The 23608-nt window shown below is 34.0% G+C and overlaps 1 protein-coding gene across 1 annotated transcript in view; it reads right to left on the reverse strand.

The window, feature by feature from the left end:
• Positions 1-23608, reverse strand: part of LOC129987936 (caskin-2-like) — a 357174-nt gene that overhangs the window by 140983 nt on the left and 192583 nt on the right. Inside the window, exon 9 of the mRNA XM_056095944.1 lies at positions 6188-6282. Within this exon, the coding sequence (XP_055951919.1) occupies positions 6188-6282 (95 nt within the window). The remainder of the gene's footprint in view (positions 1-6187; positions 6283-23608) is intronic.

Genomic DNA, 23608 nt, shown 5'->3' on the forward strand with positions numbered 1-23608 from the left:
TCAAGAAAGAATTTATTCATTTTGCACGAGTCTTACGTAGAAAACAAAACAGATTTATGAAAATTCTAGAATATGAACAATGCCCTTTAGGAACAAATCAAATTCGTAAAATGAGATTTTATTACATTTATATATATTTTATTTTAACGCTGGGTTAGATAAAAACATTCATGTTGCAGTTCTGTTTCGAATCGGAAACACAGAAATGATTCCAGCATCCAACCCCATTTCAGGTTGAGTCATTAGATTAAAGTGAAATGAAAAATAATGAAAGATCAAAGACGGTAAGATCTGAACTATAAGTTCTATTTGCATAATACGCATAAAAGTAACTTTAACCTCAATGCCGAAATATATACCCGGAAAGATTTTGAAGACGGCAGGTTTGATCAAAAACAGCGTGGTTCATATTCTACGAAACACAGTTTATTTATTTGAATAGTAATGTATTATATTACCGTAAAACTAAGATGAACTCCACTACAAATAAATGAATTTTCGACCTCTCCTACTGTTAACTGAATACAGCAACGAATCCATTCATCTGAACAGACAGATGCATCGATCACTTTTCTTCAGACACCACATTCCGATGCCCATCATTCGGCGAATCTATGACATGATCCAGTAGTGTCTTGTTCGAAAAAGGACCGATTCGGCTGACATTATTTTAAATTTAAAAGGCACGTGCGCAAACAAGCCCATTAAAAGGACGTGCTTTGCAGGAAAAGAGTCGATTGAAGACGGCGCACAATGCGCTTGCATGCTCGTAAAAAAGATAAGAGTTACTTAATAAGGATCTCTGTATGCGAGCAAGAAGGGTCATCGGGCATGGGAATACGAGAGGAGAAGCAATTATGAGAGGAGGCAATAAAACAGGCCTGCTACAATGGGAGCGAAAGGTCGCTTAAAAACCTGCTAATCACATTCACAAAGGAGATCTCCCGCCCGAAGCATAAAATGTATTAAATACATAGTTTGATGGAAACAGATAGCAAGTGTCGCTCTCATCAAATGAAATGGCACTGACGTCATTTTCAAAAGGTAATAATTTCATAACTTTCAACACAGGACAGGAAATTTAATTCTAGACATCAGAAGAACGAATTCATTTTCGAAGTGTTTCATTCTACATTATATACTTTAACGAGAGTTTCAGATCTCCCGTGAAATAGTTTTAACCGACAACGGAGAAGATCAGACGTTTGGCCACTTTGAAAGAAATAAGAATCCAAAGATAAATCATATGTTGATGATTGTCAGCATTTTACGGTTTTTAAATTGAATCCCAGATCTTTGAATGCTTTCTTGGAGCAATAAGAGATTCCGCAGCAATTATAAAGAAAGAAGACATGTTTTTAAGAAATCATTAAACCATCTTATAGACTTTTAATGCGGAGTATTTCTTGAAACTTTCACGAATGCTAAATTCATTTTCGCAAGATGTGAACTTTCTCTAGAGAAGGGGTGAAAATGAAGTCAATAGCGATTGACCGGAGGACCACAAAGACATTTTGAGGTGACCACCTTTACTAAGACCTAAGATGGGCATACTAAAAGAAACCCATTTTTACATATGTATTATCCATTTGGCAATATTGATGTGGAAGAAATAACTGAAAATATAAATTATATATTCTCTTTATCTCTTAAAGAAAACGAAGTTCTCTCCTTCAAAATGACATACTTTTAAAAATACGTAGAGCAGAATCTAAGAATAACTTTTGGAATCTAATGGAGGGAGTAAAGATTCTAATTACTACTTTCTACCCATTACTTTTAATTGCCATACAAATAAACTTTACCAGCAGTACCCTTAGTTCATTTGCTAGAGCATCGAGGTATAATTTTATTAGTTTGTGAATTGAATCACGGTCACAGTCATCTGATCATAGAACTTTCTTTTTCATTCAAAATATTGGTTATTCATGTTCTAGGCAATTCTAGATATTTCTTTAAAATTCTGGGTAATTATTCTAGTAATGAAGGAGTTGTCTCAAGTGAATGGATTTATTTTATTGCTAGGCTGTTTTTTACGATTCCTCACATCTTCAGAATAATATAAATAAAATTATACCGACCCTTTGAAACAGACCTTCAAAGAAAAATTTACAATTCTTGTAGAAGCAAATTAAAGGATTTGAAACACTCATAGAAATGCATTCCATTGCAGAAGCCTTACATCATAAAGTTCATATGAATGGAAGTCCAATAAGATTCACAATGTAAAATTAAGCAACAAGCTGACAAGACAATATGCATGAAACAAGATTCACATACGTTAAAATTATAATAAAGTGCTTAAGGCAACTGCGTACACTTAAAAGATTCTTGTGCGCAGGGCATTATAGAAACCCGATGCTTATCACAATCGCTTGATCATTATCGCTTAAGATACAAAAAAATGATAACATGGAAAGAAGATTACCATTGTCTTCAGGATGAGAGAGGCTTGCACTAGAAAAACTGTAAATTAAACCAAGCCCCGAACCGAAAGGATTGTGAAAGAAAGAAATCAATCACAATCCACGAGAGAATACGAGGAGCCGGACAGGCAGACGACATCCGAAATGATGCGACGATCGTCAGCACCAAGACGTTGTTTGTGGACTCAAGGCCAGAGAGAGAAACTGAAACTCCTCATTGAAAGGAAGTAATGCATACATTTTGAAGAAATGGATTTCATTACCTGTTATTCTAAGATATGTTTTGTCACGGAACTTGCATTAAGTGCATACTGATCTGCAAACGAATGGAAGTGAATGAAAGCTAAAATGACTTCATTAAATATTCTATTCTTCCGATTAAATATCTTATAATTATCCATTGAATCACATCCACTACATTTGGGATCACGGTAAGTAAATCTAGAAATCATGTCACAGATATAAATGAACCGACTGTAAAATTCATTACGATTAAGTTAATAATGTCATTGAACAGTGATAATGATGAATAGTGTTTTCATTTTGGGATAAAATTCAAACAATACACATGTAAAAACCCTACTTTTTATATTAGAAATCTGGCATGTCACTGTTAAAGCCTCGTGATTGGATCAAAGATTTTTTAAAAATGAATTAAGGAACTTATAGAGACGTGATAGTTAATATCATGAAAAATGACATGCTTCTTTGTTTAGAAAAGAAAGTAAGAGTTAACATACTAAATAAAAACCTTTACATGTATAATTAAACATAAATAACAATTACAAAAATAAGTCAAAGCAAGATGAATGATGAGACGTGGAATAATTATTGGTATACTAATGTATTAAACAAGCAGTTAACTCTGCGATTTTCCTTTTCAGGAATCCTTGCTTTCACCAATACCTGTTTTCTAATTTATTTGATGCTATTTAATCTTGTTTAATAACCTTTAAAAAATCAATAAGAATGATAATCTTTTCTCACAAGGACTGCCAATCAATTTTTTTATGCGAGAATAGTTCAAACACTCAGAAGAATTTTAGTTAACTAAAAAATTCTGCCAGACATGCGACAAAAAAAAAAATTAATAATAATAAAATGGGGATAATTTCGTCGCGGAGATGGCAGATTTTGTTGCTAAACGTCCCAGATAATATAAAAAAATCCGCCGTAGTTTTGTGAATAAATTTTTATAAGTTGTTGTAACGAATATTTTAAGAAGAAATGCAATTTAAATTAATTCTTTTCGAGAATTCATATTAATCAAGGAATTCGAGTATGATCCATGCATGACAGACCAACCAAAAATGTTAAAGAAATTACCGATACGTTTAAAATAATAATAATACCCCCCCCCAAAAAAAAAGAACCAGTTATCCTGCTGGTCGAATTCAATAAATTTTATTTTATACAAAAACTTATGATGATGTCGTGTCCACATTACCACGGAAAGGGAAGGGGTGGTGCAGTAGCCCTGAGCACCCGAGGGCAGAAGTCGGACTTCTAACTCATTGAAGATGACACGCACACACTCGCTTGCACAACGAATTTTTACAGGGAGCTCTTTCACACACCTCACAGATAGAACACAGAGTGAAGAACAAACATGCTTGAACGGAGAAGACACGCACTACCCCTAGGCCAGGACGCCCCGGCATACAAAAACTCATGACCTCAAGTTACGCCATGAAAGATTGTGCCCCATCCTCCATTTACGAGAGAAATCGAAAAACATTATTTCACTCAATAATCTTTATGGTGAAAAACTACGACAAAGTTTTTCAGACAAAATCAATAAACCAAATTCGAAACTTTTTGTTTCATAATGTTATGATTCTCAGATACATTAGCAATGATCAGTTATCTCCTATCTTTCTAATTTGAGAGACTAACTTTAACAGATCTCTCAAACTCAACAACTGGATCGATTTTTTTCAATTGATTTTGCCACCTTCGAGCATAACTCATTCATCAAAATTTTCTATCTCTATTTAAATAAATTAAATTTATTTTAAATAAAAATAACTTAAAATAGTACTTTTTTTCGTTGGGATAAGATGTAATTAATCAAAATTGATTGACATGACTAAATCATTAATATTAGACGCGTTTATTATATTAATGGCACTGGGGGACATAGTCATGATGACCGATTCGAAAGCATTGATCTGAGCTAATAATTCTTTTGTACATTTAGCTGAAACTGCATTCTCAGCCCATCTTCCATCCTTCCTCATAAATGTGCTGTTCCAGGAACCTTATCAGGGGAAGACCGGCAGCGACCCGAAGGCTCGTCATTCATCAAAGGGGATTGTTGGCGGGCGATTTAGCTCGAAAGACTTTCTTGAGCTTCCAAAATATGTAATCAGAACGATTTCATAGAAACTCATCTCGAAAAAGGACTGAAGGTGAGCGCTCCGGAAATGGGGAGGGGGGGAGGAGGGGTACGAAGCATCGGGATTTCCCTGGAGTAATTTATTTCATGTTTATCTGCTTAGTCTAAAATCCTTTCCGGTGATTTTTTTCCCTTCGGGTAATAGTATGCTATCGAAAAGGTAGGAAAGTAAGGATTAGTTTTTTGAACGTTGGTTTTTTCTTCTCATATTAACAGAAAAAAAGTGGATTAACAAGATTTATTTTTAACTAGCAGATATATCGATGCGTTATTCAAAATAATTTATTTATTTATTTATTGCCTTGTGAAATGTCTACAGCTTAATGAATGGTCACAACAACTTCATTTAAATCTTGCTAATACTTCAATAACGGCTGAGAAAAATTTTAATAACACGTTGAATAAAGTTGCAGTGAAAAAGTAAGAATCGATTTAATACTAACATTTACACCATCATTTCGTAAACAAGCATTTTAAAATAATTTATTTTTAATGCAGGAACTTACTTAATATAAAATATGACAGCACCTAAAATCTTTCAAACATCTGCACTTTTTTTTGAATGAAAAAAATCTTTACATGTTTATTAAAACTAATAAATAACGCTCCCAAAAATATTTTTTAAAAAATGAAGGAATATAAAAGAATAAAGTAATAGTTTAAAGTCCCATTATTGCCTGGCAATGAAATATCTATACATTTCCTCATTTCAAAATCCTTAGCAATGACCTATTTATTAAATTTCAAATAATTAAATTTTGAATTTTAAGTGGAGTCGCCCCCCCCCCAATTTACTTTTCTTACAATTTGAACAAAATTTGCTATGCTTTGCTGTGACTGGAAGTAACCTCTGCAAATACAAATATTAAAAAAATATTTTTCCGGTTCAAAAATGTTAAATTTTTATTAAAATGAATCCGTTTAAAATGCCTTTTGTAATCCATTTTTTATCTTTATTCAATGTTTTTTAATGAATTTTCATAAATAGTTTGGGATCCGATCTCGGACATCTTAATTCATTTTGTAGAAAATATATATGTATATATAGTATTTAGTTTTTTTTTTTTTTTTTTTAAGCTACGGCGGACATTTTTTATTTTTCCACTGTTTAAAGAAATCGGATTTATTTTGATGGGGAAAAAACCAAGAAAATTAAAATTCCATGCATTTCCCCGGTTTTAAAGGAAAGTTTCAAAATTGCCCCATTTTCGCCTGTTTTATAGATGATTTCCAAATTCACTGTGTTTCTCTTTCTCCCGATGCCATGGTAATCCACGCTCTGCATAATTACACACCCTTCTATGCTTTTCAAATCTTAAAAAGGAACGTGCCAAAGAAGGTGATGGAAGAATAAATTACTCACCGTCACCTGTTGGCCTTCCTTGAGAGGAAGAGCATCGGGATCGTTTGGATCATCAAAGTCCCGTATGGCCCGGCCTTGGACAGCATTGATGATTTCTGAAACACGACACATGATTATTAAAAAAAAAATAGTAAATATATAGCAGGAAATAAAAAATAAATAATAATCTAAAAGAGATGATCAGAATGAAATGCATTTTAAATTGCTGTAGACTGGAAATGCAACTTAAAGTAACGGGAGCATCCCCCCCCCATTAAATTTTTTCACATGTTTAGATAACACTCTTTTGAGTTCTTCTTCTCTTCTGCTGTGCGTTTCATGAGAGATAAGAAGGTAATGGAGAGTTCTAAAATGGTAATGACCTCTCACTCCTGACCTAGGTACGGTGCGTTTTCCCGCGCTGGTGTGGTGCGGACGTCTGGAGAGGGGATTGCCAGCTCAGGTGTCGTCATTGTCATCTGACCGCGGTTCAAAATGACGAGGTCCGTCCCAAAATAGCCCTAGTGTTGCTTTAAAAACGGGACGTTAATGTAATGAAACAAAACTAAACGGTGCGTTTTATGTTTAGAAAGATAAATGAAGAAAATTGATGACACACGTTGGATATTTTCCTTCCGATTGTTTCGAGTCTAAGTTCTAAAACAGATCTATAATTTTAAAGTCAAAACCGTATGCGAAATTTCATGAATCTAAGCAATTAAGGTTTTGAATTATCACGTGCATATACAAGTGAGTATAGACGCATGTCCACCCCTCTGGCAATCTTGATCAAAAACTTAGTTCACATCTACAATTCTGATGATAAAACCATATACCACATTTCATTCCTCCAGCTCAGCCTCTAGTGTTTTGGAGTAATATTATTTACGTGCATAAGTCTTGCAGGAATCCTGGGTTCATTTATTAGGAAGTGCGATCCTACTGCTTAATGGATCCCTTCGTTACATTTCTAATTCTTAACAAATGTAATAATATAACTAATAATATGCTAATATAGGTTTTTTTTTTTTTTTTTTTTTAATTTTGTATCCGGCATTGCATGTGTTTGTGTTGGATCATTATTTGTTTCAATCCAATTTTAATGATTAGTTTTGTTTAGAGTGTTCGTGAACTTTTTAGGCAAAGTCAATTCATATAGATCACAAGAAACCAAACTTCTCATGTTATTAAATATTTAAATGTAAAGCATACTGGAAATATTAACTTTTTTTTTTTTTTTTTTTTTGTTATTTCTTAAGCAGTCCGCCATGTGCATGATCTTTTCTAGTACAACTTTCGTTATTCTGTGGCTACCATATCTCAGACACTATGAACGAGATAACAGCCCTTCTAGTTACTTAATAAAAATTTATTCAATATTTTTTTTAAAGGAGTGAAAACGCAATTATTTTAATATTCCAAAACTGATAGTTAGTAGGAAATAAAAAAACTTATTTTTTCGATGACAAAATTTAAAGGAGTTAACTCACGTAAGGTCATAGTCTCATGAGAAACACAATCGTGCATGCTATCTACTGTGCACTGTCTCACCTCGATAATGACTTTAATGTTATTTTTCTTCTTACAAGATATGTAATGCATTCCAAACTAAAATCGGGTTTGGCGAATTCCACAAATATAGAGAACATGTATCAATTCTGTACAAAAAGTTAAAATCGTCCTCCATATCCACTTAAAACTAATGAGAAATTCGATTAAAATAAAACTATTAATTGATCTCCAACTGTACGAGTTAACAGTTGATGAACGTAGAGGAACCAGAACACAGTATTTACTTGAGAATTCTATAAAGTAACAAATGGGCAATCAATAAATTACTTGAGAATTCTATAAATTCAAATGGGTAATCAATTCCGCGACACATATTAAAAATTCCTAAAATCGAAAAAAAAAAGCATTCATTAATGATAAAATAATTTCTTGACATAATTGCATAAAGTGTGCTTAATAGCAGAATTTCGTACCACTGTGTAAGCGGTCCACGATGCTCCGTTTGAGGTATGTCAAGAAGATCCAGTTTCGAAAAATGAAGGTACAAACGATTTCTGACATCCCAAGAACATCACTCGCACTCTCAGTAATTAAAGTTTTACACAATGCAGAAATGATTTAATGAATTAACTCGCTGAAAGGCTGCTTAAACATAATTTTATAACATCATTAATGCACGGTGGACGAACGTTCACTTTGGGCTGACATTTAATTTTAGAAATGAGGACACCCAGGACAACAATCAAGGGGACATCGTATCAGAGGACAACACCAATCCTGCTAATTGAAGGATGCCATTACAGTCGTCGGAAGTTGAAAACTTTATTTCAGAAAAACGCAGCAAAGTTTTGCTTTTACCCCCTGCAAATGTGCAAACCCCCCGGAGGATTATATCTGCAAACAGCATTCCGGTCGATGGGCTCCTATCTAATTCGCTGAAGTGGGCGATCCGAGCCAGAGAAGGGATTCAATGAAGCAACACGAAAAAGTTGGAAGAAAAAGGAAAGGAGGAGAAGGCCTTATTGGATGTAAAATCAGACTCCTGACAACTTTTAGTGCGAGAGGGAGGAAAAGTAACAGAATCGAATTTACGCTGCATTGTTCGCGGAAAAGCGTTCATATTCGCAGCCAGGAAAGAAGCCGAAAGCATGCGCCGGGTAGGGTTATTAATCAAATAACGAAGCAGAAAGGTCTGGAAAAAGATGTCGGCTCAATAATGGTATTTGAACTGCAAGGTTAGACACGACACAGTAAATAAAATTTAAGACTATATCCAGGGTTGTTTTTTTTTTTTTAATTCTAAGAATTCCAGATCACATTTTTAATTCAAGCTATATTTTAACAAATTTGATATTTTCGAAGAAAATCAGATATAATTTATAACAATTTAGTTAATTTTATATCAATCTATTTTAAAATAAAATCCTTTTCGTGATTGGCGACAGCCAGACTTTCCAGAATAAATTATTAAAATCACTATCAAAACTGATGTGAAAGATTTTTCATTTTCTGCTCTCAATTTTGATCTCTCGATTTCACGTAACTAAAAAACTCTTAGTGCCTGGACAGTTAATGCTGTTGTAGGAAGAACATGGCATTATTTATTTAAAAAAAGTACCTTTGAAAATGAAAAAAATGAGTGCATAAGATGAGAGAAATCTGTTTAAATGCAAGCCATTCAGATTATTTCCAATCTCATTTCATACATAATTACAACAATTCATAAAACATTTCAAATACACAACTCATTTTTTTCAAAATCATGCACCATTTCAGCAACGAAATATAAAGGAACGATGCATTCTCTTGATGGTGCGTCGTCGGTTTCGAGGTTTGATCATTGAGGGTTAAATATCAGATTCCTCTGAAGACACATCATGGCCGATGATGAAAACACCCTGCCCAAGATTTTTCATATTTTATACACGAAACTGACACAACCCAAATGGAACAGCAAAGTTTATGATAAAATCAGTAGCGGCTCATCAGCTTAGAAATGAGCATTGTGGAAAAAAACAGTATATTTTTCCCCCCTTTAAAAAGAAGAAAGGAAAAAGATATTTTAGCCATAAGTAGCATAAAAGTTTCAATTTCAAACTCACACATCATGTTAGTTAGATTTTCCAAACATATTAAATAAATAATATATGATATGAAACCTTTTTAGTTTTGTCAGTAGAAAAGAATGTGAAGTGATGATTTAATGGATAAAAGTATCGGAACTTCCCCTCCCCTTCCTATATACACTTCAGTCTTCGGCTAGTCAGCTCGAAAATAATTGTCCATAAAGGATCAAATAAAATGTGCCATAAATGATTCTGCGCAATCATCGTTTTTTTTAATAAATATTCAGTAAAGCAGATGTATATTTCTGTCAAGGCAAGAATGGAAACCAAAACTAAAAAATTATTCAATAACAGACAAATAATAATAATTAGCTCTCCAAGTTGAGTCTGCTCTGACCGCAGCTTTAGCGTCTCTGAATTCAAAAGGGAGGAAATGGTTCAAATGAATCAATCCCTCATGCTCAACGGATTTTCATGGGTTGTACGATGAATAGCCCTGGCATACATTTCTCTTCCTTACTGGTTCATTTCTTGACATTTTTATGTTTTGATTGCTTTTTTCCATTTTCGTTGATCATCGGACAGTCCGAATGACAAAATAAACAAAGAGCTTCAAAGTCTCAAAATGAAACAGATAAAAAAGGCAACAAAAAAAGAAAATTTTTAACTTAAATAAGCTTAGGGGTTGCCGTAGTTCTATAGTCCTCATAGGCGAGTTGTATTAACAGCACGGTGTGTGAACAAGAAGTGTATTATGATTTATCACTGATTTAAATTTATTGATTATTATAAATTTGAATGACTAAATTTAAAATATATTCTTAAAAATATACGTCGCATCCTTCACTTGCCCCTACTGGTAGACCCATAACCATGTTAACCATAATACAGGGTGTCCATAAAAGAACTCCGCCATTTAAAAATAATCATATCAAGTGAACGGTATGAGTTTGGTCAGGTCAGTTAATTTTGAAGAAATCAGTAGCTCTTCAAATATTATTATACAAACTGAGCTCAGTTTCAGTTTGATTTTTCAACACTAGGTAGCGTCGAGAGTCATTTACCTTGAAGCAACGTAGCAGACGCTCATTCCATAATGCAGTGCTATGGCGATGCCTCAGCAAAAAACTCTGTATGTTCTCTGGTTTATAGAAACTGGATCTGTTACCATTGTACAGCGGAACTTTCGGCGAGAACATGGTGGACAAAACCATTCGTCACTGGTTACGTGCGTTTAAAGAAACGGAATGTGCGTTAAAACAAAAGTTGTCTGCTAGGCCAAGAGGGACGGAAGAGAATGTCAACAGAATCCATACTTCATGTGAAAGAACGAAAAAATCGTTAAGACGGCGTAGTCTTCAGTTCAGCATATCCAAATCAACTGTTTATAGGGCGTTCCCAAAAGTCTCCGCTCAACTATGTACAAGGTACAACTTGTACCCGAAATCAAACCAACAGACGAAACTGTTACTATGCTAGAAATGATAGATACTAATAACGATTATTTAAAAAAATGTGAATTTTACTGATGAGGCTAACTTTTGTGGAACAATACTGTAAAACGACACAATTATAGAGTTTGGAGTTAACGGTTGCCTCATGAGTTGGTGGAACATCAACGTGATTCACCGAAAGTGAAAGTTTGGTGCTACCTCAAGTATAACCAATTTATAGATCCCTTCGTTTTTGTAGAAAATTCCATGAATGGTGATGTCTACTGTGAAATGTTAGGGAGATATGTTTTCCCACAGCTGACTGATACTGAGTCGGAGAAGGATCGCGTCTACTTTCAGCAAGCAAGATGGAGTACCGCTTCACTTCAGCTTGCGTGTATGGAAAGCATTGGACACTCGATTCGGCAACAAGTGGATCAGAAGGGCAGGGCTTATTCCTTGGCTTCCAAGGAGCCCGGATCTGACCTTATTCGATTTTTTCTTCTGAGGCAGGTCGAGAATCCTTTTTACGCTGAGAAAATTCAGGATGTAAACTATCTCAGGTAAATGATAATCACTTGTGTGGCAAACATCACACCAGACATGCTGGCCAGGAAAGGTTGAATAGCGTTTTGATGTGTGCAGTGACACAAACGGGGCACATATAGAAATCTACTAAAAGATAAAAATCTTTACTTATTAATTGTTAAGCACATATATAAAACATTAACCTAATTTTATGATTGAATTTAAAAAAAATCATCAAAACCCGGAATTTGTTTATGGACACCCTGTTTTTTCACAAAGGTGAGACGATGCAGTTCTAAATGACAATCTTCATCCAAAACAGCCCTCAAGTAGCTTCAATCTTATAGAAGCAAACATAATAAAAATGATAATTTTTTTAATGAATAAATATTTTTTCTGTTGCTTTCAGCAGTATTATTATCAACATTCACAATGATGCATTTGCGAGAAGTTTCCGATTCATATTCATTGAATCATCTATAAAACGTACTATGAGTTGAAAATCTCCTATTAATACTTACCACAGAAAGGCAAAGGGAAAAAGAATACTTTTACACAAGAAACATTTCAAATCACCCATACGCATAGCTAATGCGTCTGTCTGCCACAGCACCTCTTCCCTGTCCGACGGTAGCAGCAACTGCTCCTGATAAATATTAGTGAACGGGCAAATATATATCAGGGGGGAAAAATGTCTTGATATTAACCGTAAGGACGAGTTTCTTCAAAAGAGCTGAGTGGAATCGAGAGAAAAACTTCTACCCCACTCCCCACACACTTTTTTTCTCTTTTCATCGCACTCTCATTTCGGTCCCTAATAAAATATTCTTTTCCAGATGCCTAGATAAAGCGATATGAAGAAAAAGTGCAGCGGAAGCAGCATATTTATGAAAAGACATCCGGCACCCCCTTCCCTCCCAAAATTTGCTTCGAACGGGATGGCAACATTAGTTAGCGAAGGCCTGCCACTGTGGAAAAAGTTTTCAAAATCACGGAGAGGGAGTTAAATTGGACTTCCATATTTGCTGAAAAGGGAAGTTTTTCTTACTCGCCGGTGATTAAAGTTAAAAGCTTCTCGGATCAAATAATGCGACGGCCAGGAAGATTTGACTCGAAGAAGCAGTTTTACGCACGAAAATAAAAGACGCAAGAACTTCCAGCTGCTCATATTTTTTAGTAAAGGATAAAATTAGGAAAAAAAAAAAAAAAAAAAAAAAAAAAAAAAGACAGCGAGAAATGACAAAAATCTTTTCTATTTTCAAACGGATGTGTTTTGAGCGATACCATGCTGAAGCTATGAATCTTGGAAACCTTTTCACTTTGCAAGCTGACCCAAATGTCCAAAAAATGGTGTTTATTCAATTTGTAAAAGTACTTAGATGCTTTTAAGGTATCCGACTAGATTAAAAAGGCGCTTTTTCCTGAAAAATGTGCAATTTCTTTTATGATCTGAAAATAAAGTCCAAACATCGTAGATTCTAAAACAGACTTTGTTTTCAATATATGTGAGATAGAACTGTAGATACAGTAGTTTCAATAATACGCAACAAATAAACATGAAATCGGAAACGGTGATACTTTTACACGAAAAGGGGGTAATTTATTTTATTTTTACCGTAAAATTCAGCAAAATAATATTTAATATATAAATCGCTACCTACTCATACATCGTACGCTTATTTTTGGCATTTTTATTTAAAAAGCGTGATATTTGTTTCCAGCGCATTTGGATGAACTCATTTACAAGTACAATGATTTAACGCATTTTCTGAGGAATGAATATTTCACTGCGATTGATTCACGGAAAACACGATGTCTAAAAATTAGTTCAACAGAATTTCATGAAATTTGGTATATATGTGTCCAAAGCATTTGAGGGTGTGATAGACCGCGGATTTTAAGATAGCTTCATTTAGATATATTTTACAGACACTTGAAGCAACTTCAAAATTTTATTTATTAAAATAATTTTTATTTTCTGGTCTGTTATATTTTATGTAGTTTTCTGGTCTGTTACATATAGGTGAAATAAAAATTAAATATTTCTAACATTTTTAACTTACTCTGTTTTTCCTAGCATTGAAAATGTTGCTAAATTTTCGTTAAATAAGCAGTTTTTTTGTTTTTTTTTCTTTCAAAAACTAAAGGTAATGAGTGTATTTTTCTCTTCTAATAGTGATTTTTCAAGTAAGTTTTAGCCATTTGGTACAATAAAAAATGTTTATGTATCATTTCTTTAAAAATTCGTCTCCGAACCAAGTCGGATACCTTAATCATTTTCAAATAGATAGTCATTATATAAAATTGTTAGTTTAATAATATTTATATGAAAATTTCAAAAGCCTTACAATGATTAAACTTTAAAAAAAGTTCCATTCATGTAATAACATTCCATTTTAATCTTTAAGTGAAAGGAATGTCCTTGAGTCTATTTTTAAGCGAATACGTGAACCAATACATTTTTAGTCCTTTTTAGAATGATTTTGTATTTCAGTTTTGATACACTAACGTTTAGTTTTGAAATGAATGAAGATTATTTTCAGATGAACCTTATAATTTTCAACCGCGTCAGATGACAAGGTTTATATCTCAGCCGGTATTTTTCCAAACTTCAAACTTCCAGGCTAAACCCTGGGGAAGGGGGGGATGTCACACTCTGGATTTTATATTTATTGCACATCACGACAATGTACGTAATCTTTTTTTTTTTACAAGAAAAACTTTGTTTTCAGTTCAGAATTTCCTTTCATGATTGTAAGAACGTATCACCACAGACCCTTGCACGATTGTAAGATGATGAAATTCAACATTTCTTTCGGGATGATGACGGATATATCTCGTCTGAAAAGAAAAAAATAAGGATTTCCGTGAGCATTCATGAGCACAGTACTTAGACGATCTCTCCATCTATTTTTATCCCGCGCGCGCACACATACACACACAGTTTTCATTTATCTGATTGCTTGAAATTCGCAAGTAAAAATGAATAGACTGTCTCTTCATTTAAAATATTTCATTAAAATAAAATATGCCAAATACATTTCAGCTGACCTTCCATGTTCATTCACTCATATAACACTGGTTATTTTGTTCTCTAAATGTAAATCTGGAAAATAAATATAATTTTGATATGAGAAGTGAGGCCCACGAGCGGCGGATGTTAGATTTTACATTTTTCATATATTTCTTCTACTCAAGAATTCTTTTGCAAGGCATTTATATAAAGCAACGCAATTGAATTAGAAATGAACTGCCTCCATCGACCCGCCAACTATTCACCAATCATATATTAATAGTCATATAAACAATCTTTGATGAACTATATCTAATCAAAAATACTACAGTGCACTCCAGAGTTCGCAATGATCCGGCTTCCATACTATTCTTCTTTTATCGTCATTAAATGAGAAAGGCAAGACTTGCACTGGCAACATTGCCAAAGCATTGGAAGCGGGCGTCTGCTACAATCCTCTTGCATGTCATGCACAAAACACAAAATGTGACAGGAAAAGAGCAGCGTTCTGCTCATTGTTCATTGTTTTGTCAGTGTGTAACGGATCTCAATGGTTACCACTGTTTTATGATTCTAATTGCACAGTACGTACAGTATTCGTAAATTGTTCTTGGGATATGCTGAACGCTTTCTTAAAAATATCACAGTGAAGATTTCAAAATGGGTGATGAACGAAAGAAAGTTGTAGTAATTACGGATGAGAAATGACGCGCTATACAGCGACTAGATTCTGGTGTAACAGCAAAAACCGGCAGCTACTTCTATGATTCACCGGGCCGCGTTCATGTTCTACTTGGCTTGAGATAAATGGAGGGCTAAGTACTCAGTAAGACGTGAGAAAATACGTATTACAATAATGAGTTTTGGTAAAAAAAACTTTGCCTTCTGGTATCGGTGGGCAAAGAAATGAGTTCATAGAACTACGGCCTACCCCTTCCGCAACATTAGGATGGATATTCGGGAATGTACTGTATTTAAAATTAAGCTTGAGCAACAAATACAGAGAGTATTCTGACTAGTTAGAAATGCCAATAAATTGGCGAAATGGGTCGAGTAGTTAAAATTGGGCATTCTGCCAAAATTATATTTTATGATATTTCTCGGCGAGGAACAGAAGACCATCAATGATGTATCTAGGATTTTCACATGAAATGAAAGCATCGAATCGGTATAGTGCTTGTAGCTGAAGAACACTGCAGGGGCTTTTTCTCTAAAAGAATGTACAGTAAAATAGCGTATTTTGCAGTTTTCCTGGAAATTGGAAGAAAAAAAAGCGAAATCGGACCGGGTATTCTAGCCAGAAGACAGGGTCATTGGTTTTCTTTATTAAATGTATAAATAATCTAGCACTGCATTTCATAGATGGTTATCTAGTTGGGATCATGACGAACATAAGACCTTTATCATAATATCAATTCTACAAAATATTTTGGGTTTTAAAGAAGTAATGTAACTCGCAATGATGTAAATGTAGTTCGTGGTATTATTTTTATAAGAAAGCGAAAAGTGGTTGCAATGAATGGGCAAATCTTGGAATTCAGATATCACCAGTAGAATAAATTTAATAAAAGATGGGTGGCCCCTAAAACCGTTTTAAATATGCTACTGTATTCTTCAAAAAGCAATCTTAATACTAAAACAGATTAGATGTTTTTTTTACGTGTGTCATTATCAAAATTCCCAGAAAATGATCATTATATCAAGTAATCCTCCTTCACTAGAATAAGAATTAGCTAATGCATATTAAAAACATACAAAGTTATTTTTAAAAAAATAAAAACTAAGGTTTCGTAATTTTATGTGAGAAAACAAAAGAAACATATGAGTCTGAAAAAATGCTTTTAAGCGTGTTCAAAGAAAATGGTGGTTCCATTTAAAAACACCACTTTTTTTAAAACTGGAATGGATGATACGATTTGAATACGCGTTTTTTCTACTGCTTAAAAGTGAACGCATATTTTGAAAGTAGATTTATTTAAAAATTTAAATTTACTTCTCAATCACGTCAAAAAAATATTTCAATTGGTTGAGGTGGTCCAAATAAGAAATTTTTTTTCTACATATAGACTTTGATAACAGTAATGTGCAAAATTTCATGTAGGAATTTTACATCACTGTAACAGTTGCATTATTCTATCTTTTTTTGGATAATAGATGGCGATGCATCCCATAGTACACTGCGATTATTGTTAAAATGAGATGAAATTCTGTTCTGTGAGTTGCGCACGTCTTGTCTTCCGTTTTTGTGTTTGTTTAGTGTGAAATGTGATCATTAAAGAAATGTTCCCGAAAACATCCACTGCACGGATCATAATGTTCTTCATTCCACCACAGCCCATAAATAAACGATAAAATGCACTTGCATTTTTTTTTTTTTTTGAGTAAGATTAAAATTACCTGCCGGATTCAAAACTACCTTAAATGGTCAACATCTGCCAATTGTAATTATAAGAACAGAATGTTCGATTAACAGAAACATAACAGATGGAGCTAGCACATCTGTTAACGCCTTCTTTATCGCCTAAGCACCGACATACAAATTCTAGAAAAAGCTGCCACCAAAACACAACAACGCACAGTGCCCATCACACAGCTTAAGGGCAAGCGCCGAGCGTGCCGTGGGCGCCACATATCGGAGTGTGCGCCCACGCCAGCAATGTCTGGACAGCCAACGCCCGAGCCTCGTGCTTATCGGACATAAAGGAAGAGTATTCGAAAAGAGAAGAAATAGATGACCAAACTACGGTCCAGATGCGATCGATCTGTTATCGAAGATTTCGGGTGCCGTAAGCGGGGCAAAGTGGGCTTCAGTTTTGGCCAGGGCGTGACAGCCGAATCTCCTTCATTTGGGCGACAAAAAGTCGGTTCATCCAAATGGGAGTTATTTGAAAGAGGAAAGAAATTTTCCCATGTTTTCTTGTCATGAAGTATAAAAAAGTAATAGAGATACTAAGATAAGAACACGATGCATTCAGCCAGTAGGGGCTCGCTCACCGTAGTTCAAGCGATGGAACAAATCAGCCATTATAAAATTTTACTATCATTTATTTCTTAAAATTCACCCATTTTTATCCTTTTAAAATTTGAATGGGTAATAATATATATTCTACAACTACAGTTTGGACGTGACAACTTCTTCCGCGAAACCCTACGTCAAAAGCATTCAGGAAATTTCTCACGGCTATTAAAATTTCTAATAACTAATAGACTAGTGGATATGCAGTTTGTTAATAATATTCTATAAACGCGGTTAGGATATGAGGACCCAACTGTTTCACAAAACCCCATGTCGAAACAAATTTTAAAATACATTTATAGACAACCCTCCTGCACTAGCAGATTAAAACACTTTAAGTTAAACAGAAAGTTCATAAAGCAGTGATATTACAGAGTAGAAAATGTAGTATCAGACACTGAATATAAGAATTTTTTGTTCGATGGGAGCATTTTAAAAAATATCTTTTATTTCGTCGTTACTACGCTGACAAGTTGCCGCTGCACTCGACGACCAAAACATGATTTATTTTTCTTCCGCTGCGTCGAAATCGTGCTAAACGAAACTCGCACAATCACAGACAGTTACAGGAAAAAATTGTAGCCATTTTCGCACCGTGTTAAAGAAGGGTTGTCTCTACCTCGTGTTTGTTCTTGGTCGGTGATAAAACGTTATCTGTTAAATGTATAAGCATCGGTGCTTATATATATATATATATATATATATATATATATATATATATATATATACAGGGTGTTTATAAAGTCTCGGACCCATTTTGATGCTTAATAACTCATAAAATAATAAAGATAGATTAAAATTAATAACATAAATGGTTAAATAGACTCAAAAAGTTTCATGACCCTTGTCAATGAACTTCCACGTGTGCCCCCTTCGTCGCACGGAGAATATGAAGTCGATAGTCAATTTCACGCCAGGTAGCGGCAAGCATGTCGGCATCCACAGAGCCTATTGCGGTTGTAATTCTGGCTTTTAGGTCATCAATGTTCGACACTCTCCTCCTGAAAACGTTGGAGGATCTTTTTGGTAAATTCTGAAATTTCTCTGTGCTTGTACTATCGATTTCGTTTCTATGAACCACCATAAAATCTGTGCTTTCTCTTGTGGTGTATGCATTCTCATTAATATCCGTTCGAATAAAACATCACATACAAAAGTACTAAATTGAACAAACACATCAAAAGTAAACATAACATAGCAATAGTTGCCAAAAACAAAAGAGAGAAAAATGCAATTAATAAGCAGACGATATTTAGACTGGAAAATGAAATTATCTGAAATTAACCACACGCGCAGACGATATTTACAAAAGTAAAAATATTCAAACCTGAAAAGGAAAATATATGAGTTATTCCGTCGATAAATGCCATAAGTTTGTTTATATCTTCATTATTTTATGAGTTATTAAACATCAAAATGGGTCCGAGACTTTATAAACACCCTGTATATTCGAGTTTTTTTTGAAAACATAGAAAATGAAACTTAACCACATCAATCACCATTGAAGAAACACATTAACGAAACTGGAAAAAAAAAAGTTTGATCCATTGTTTAAAAGAAAGATCATGAAAATAATAACAACAGTAATACTCCCGAGAAATAACCTCTCGCTAAGCAATTAACACTCATACACAGTCTCTGAGCTGACTGGCTGCGAATAGGGCTATTTCTGTTTCCTCCGGCCCTTTTTTGAAACGAGAAGTTAAATCATTTCCTTATTGCATGTTCCGATATCAGAATCATTTATAATCTGAAAAGCATGTGGCATACACAGAGTGACGCATGCATGTCGTGAAATGTTTAGTCATTTTTTTCCCAGGGTTTGAAAATAATTGGTTGTCACGATTCCCTGTGTTTTTAGAATCTTTCCACAAAAACGTATATATAAAAGATAATATATATTTTAAGGATACATTTCAAAACGGTTCTTTTACATAATAATAAAAAAAAAGTCAATAGAAGTCGAAATAAGATCAAAGATTAGGAAAAGCTTATGAAATATGCTTTGCTGGCAGTCATCTATTCCAGTAGTATCGGTTCCTATTGCATGTTTATGGCTCTCCCTTGCTAACCTGCACTTTCATTTATTTCTTTTAGTTATAAAAACCCAAGTAGAGTGAATCAGGAAAATAGGCAGTCGAGCCTTCTCGAATGAATAGTTTATAAGGATTTTAATCAATCTTCAGAGACAATGACAACTCATATTGACAGCATCTATGAAGGCCAATCATAGGTACGTATTTCTACATTTGTGAGGTTTGTAGCAATAATTTGAAAAACTACACATCTTTCGTTTGAAATAAAGAATTTACTTTATATAATTTTGATAACGGGCATTTAAAATTGAAATCTCTCAATTCGAAGTATAATATAAAACACCCAATAAGTATAAAGACATCCTATTCCGAATTATTTGAATGTATAATGAATGTAATGAATGAATGTTTCAGTAGTCATAGCCATGATGTGACTTAACACTGATTGTATAGGGCACTTCTAAAAAACCAGATACGTTGAGGTGGTAGAGGGTGTTGCTGAAAACGTTTACCGACATTAATCGTCATTTTCAGAGCAGATCTTGAACAGCACAAATGCTGAGTTCGTCGACATGCCACCAGGAAAAAATTCACCGTTAATACGTTGTGTGTCTGAAACCGCGTTACAACGGCCTGTGACATCCTCAGACAGTTAACAGACCACCTTCGCCTGTGGATGTCGCTCTGGAGCTTGATGCAAATTATCAGTAAAATGAACTGCCATCAAAGAACACCGACAAACTACGAAAGAGGAGAAAGAGGGGGTAATGCGTCGGTTTCAAGGCGCGCACAGGACGTCGGAACGCGGTTTGACTAGTACAGAACAACTTAGCAGGATCATTCATTCTATCTAATCGATTAAATGGCCACACGTATAACATCTTTAACATACGTGTGGATTATCGATACGCTGGATTATATTTCCAGCGTTTCTCCAGCTGTTCGTGTACAAAAGTGATACCAATGAAATGAGATTTCAGCAGGGACATCAGAAATGACCTGTGCGCTTTGTACGGCTCAAGCTACAACCATCGACAAACAAGGCCAGAATACTTACGTCACAGAAAGTTATGACGTCGCACCGGGTGATGACACGAGAGGGTGTGAATTGGGGACCGAGGGAAGAATTTCACCTTCATCAAGCTTACTGATAAGATATGAACTCTTTCCTTCCCACGCCATTTTTTAGCCAGTGGTCCTTCTCGTGCTTGAGAAGACAGGAAACGTGTTTTTTTTTTTATTTGTGTGTGTGTGTGTGTGTGTGTGTGTTTGCAAGAAAATTCATTTGGAGTTCACTAAAAATAAGGAATAGAAATGCCTTTGATCTGTTGTGTTCCAAAAAGTAATGGAAATAACAGGAATGGACCAAGAGTAAGTGTTTTTTTCTTTCCTAAAGAGAAAGAGCTTAAAAAGAAATGGTTAAGCGCCATACATCGTGATGGATTTTATTCGACGCAGCAAAGTTAGGGTAAGCTCATTTGCTTTAAAGTAATGCCAAATGTTTCAAAATGAAATATCATTTATACTCACTTTAGAAGTTTAACTGCTCGATAATATCCATTATTCGTGATTTTAATCAAGTACATTATAAAAAAAATTATTTCATAAAATGCTGTAATGTAGGCAGTATTATTATCAATAATAATTATAATATTTGCCGTAATTATGTTTACTATTGCATCTATAATTACATTCATATAGTTAAATTTTATTTTATAAAATAATGATGAATATCTCAGAGTAAACAAAATAAAAACTCTCCGTACTTATAATTACCTATATATTGTTCCATGTTTTATATTTGTTACTGTGTTTAAATTAAACATGAAAGGAAGTCAATATTTACGAATCATTTCCTTTACTGTAAGTGAGTGAATTACATTTTAAAACAAATAATATTGAAAGAGAAATCAGTCTATTTGGTTCGAAGTCAGGAAAATTATGAAGTGCCCTCTTAAATATCCGAGACTAATTACTGGAGCAATTCCATCTCAGATGCCACATTGTGCCTCTTACATGTCATTTTCAACATTCCACAGGGAAAAATGCAGAAATAAAAAAAGACGAAATTAGAGCAACAATATATAGAAAAAACTCTCCAGGAAACCATTAAAAAAAAAAAAAAAAAAAAAAAAAAAAACGATGAGACAAGAGAATTTTAAAAATTTTGAAAACTGAAACAGCGCATTTCGTTAGTAAATTTGAAACATTTCTGGAATATCATTCAAAAAGAAAACAAAATTTTATTTGTGAATATTGAATGAAGTTCTGGTCTTGAAATTGCGTTTCTGTCGAAGTGAATGATTTATTCGAGTTGTCAACTTTTGTTGGAAAAACAAGCCTGTCAAATATTCCAAATATTTCTTCTTTACCAATAAAAGTCAATGACATCAACACTTTAAATGAAATGTTAGATCACCTGCCAGAAATGAAGACAAATAATCCATTGCTTAATTCGGATATTATTTCCCAGATTCATAGTTTCATGGATAATTTAAATATAACCCAAGAAAATTTAACCAATGTTATAGCATTTACTAAAGAGCCATCTGCCTTGATTATTCAAAATGAGCGCAGTAAAAGGTACTCCACTGAAATGATGATATTCTGCTCATTATTTTATTCAATGGCTCCGCAGGCATAAAAATGTGTTTGAAAGTCTGGCTCTATTTTGTTACCTCATCCCGTGACGTTCAGAAATATATGCATGCCTATCAACACTTGCAGAACGAATTGCATTTCTTAAAGCACACTAAGCAGAAATGACAATTCATTGCATCTGCAGATAAAAATGTGACAATTCCGAAAATGCCGCCACAAGTGTTATGTCTCATGATAAATAGCATTTCATCTTCATATAAAGATGTTGTTCACATTCTTCCTGTAAATAAAATAGCAGCAGACACTTTATATGCACTCATTAAGAAAATTATTATTGGATTGAAAAACATTCATTTAATCGGTTTTAAAGTGACATGTAGTAATAGACAACACTTCAATCGATCAAAAAGCAATGTCTCAGTTCGAGTCTCCTTCACGGTCCTATTCAATTTTTTATCCTCATCCGGTTAATAACGAACGACCTTTTTTCCCCATGATTGATACCGTCTATTTATTGAAGAGTATTCGCAATGACTGGATCAATCAGAAGAATTCTGATAAGTGTATGTTTTACCCCCATTTTAAAGAAACTAATCTCAGAAAAAAAAATAAACAAGATTGTATTAAAAATGCTGTCGAAACTAACGACAATGTCATTCACTCTGATAATGAAATAAATCAGGGTTCTAGTAATAAATCTGACAATAAAGATTTTAATACAATATCCTGCAAAGCATTAAAATTATTGTATGAAACTGAAAAGAATAACATCGTTAAATATGCATACCAGTTATCATTTAAAGCATTGGAGCCCAATCATTTAGAAAAACAAAATGTGAAATGAGTACCGAAAATTTTCAATACATTTATACCTGAAAGTCTCATGAAATGGGGAGAGAAATATGAGTTTCCACACTGCAAAGAAACTGCAGAATATATAAGAATAATAAATAGATGGTGGGATATTGTTAATGTAAAAACTCCATTCACAGCAATCCGTGAAAATAGTGTAGATGGAAAACCACTGACATCATCTGAAAGCGACAAAAGAGACACGTTTTTAGATGGATTTTTTGAACTGGTTGAAAGACTGGAAAAATATGAAATGAGATAAAGGCATGCTAACAAAAGAAACTTATTCTGCTCTCTTCACGACTACATTTGCTCTAAAATAAATTGCTAAATATTGTCAGGACGAATTCGGAATGAAGTACATTCTCCCAGGAAAATTTCAGAT

This window comes from Argiope bruennichi, chromosome 10 (assembly GCF_947563725.1).
Source record: "Argiope bruennichi chromosome 10, qqArgBrue1.1, whole genome shotgun sequence".
NCBI classification, from domain to species: Eukaryota; Metazoa; Arthropoda; class Arachnida; order Araneae; family Araneidae; genus Argiope; species Argiope bruennichi.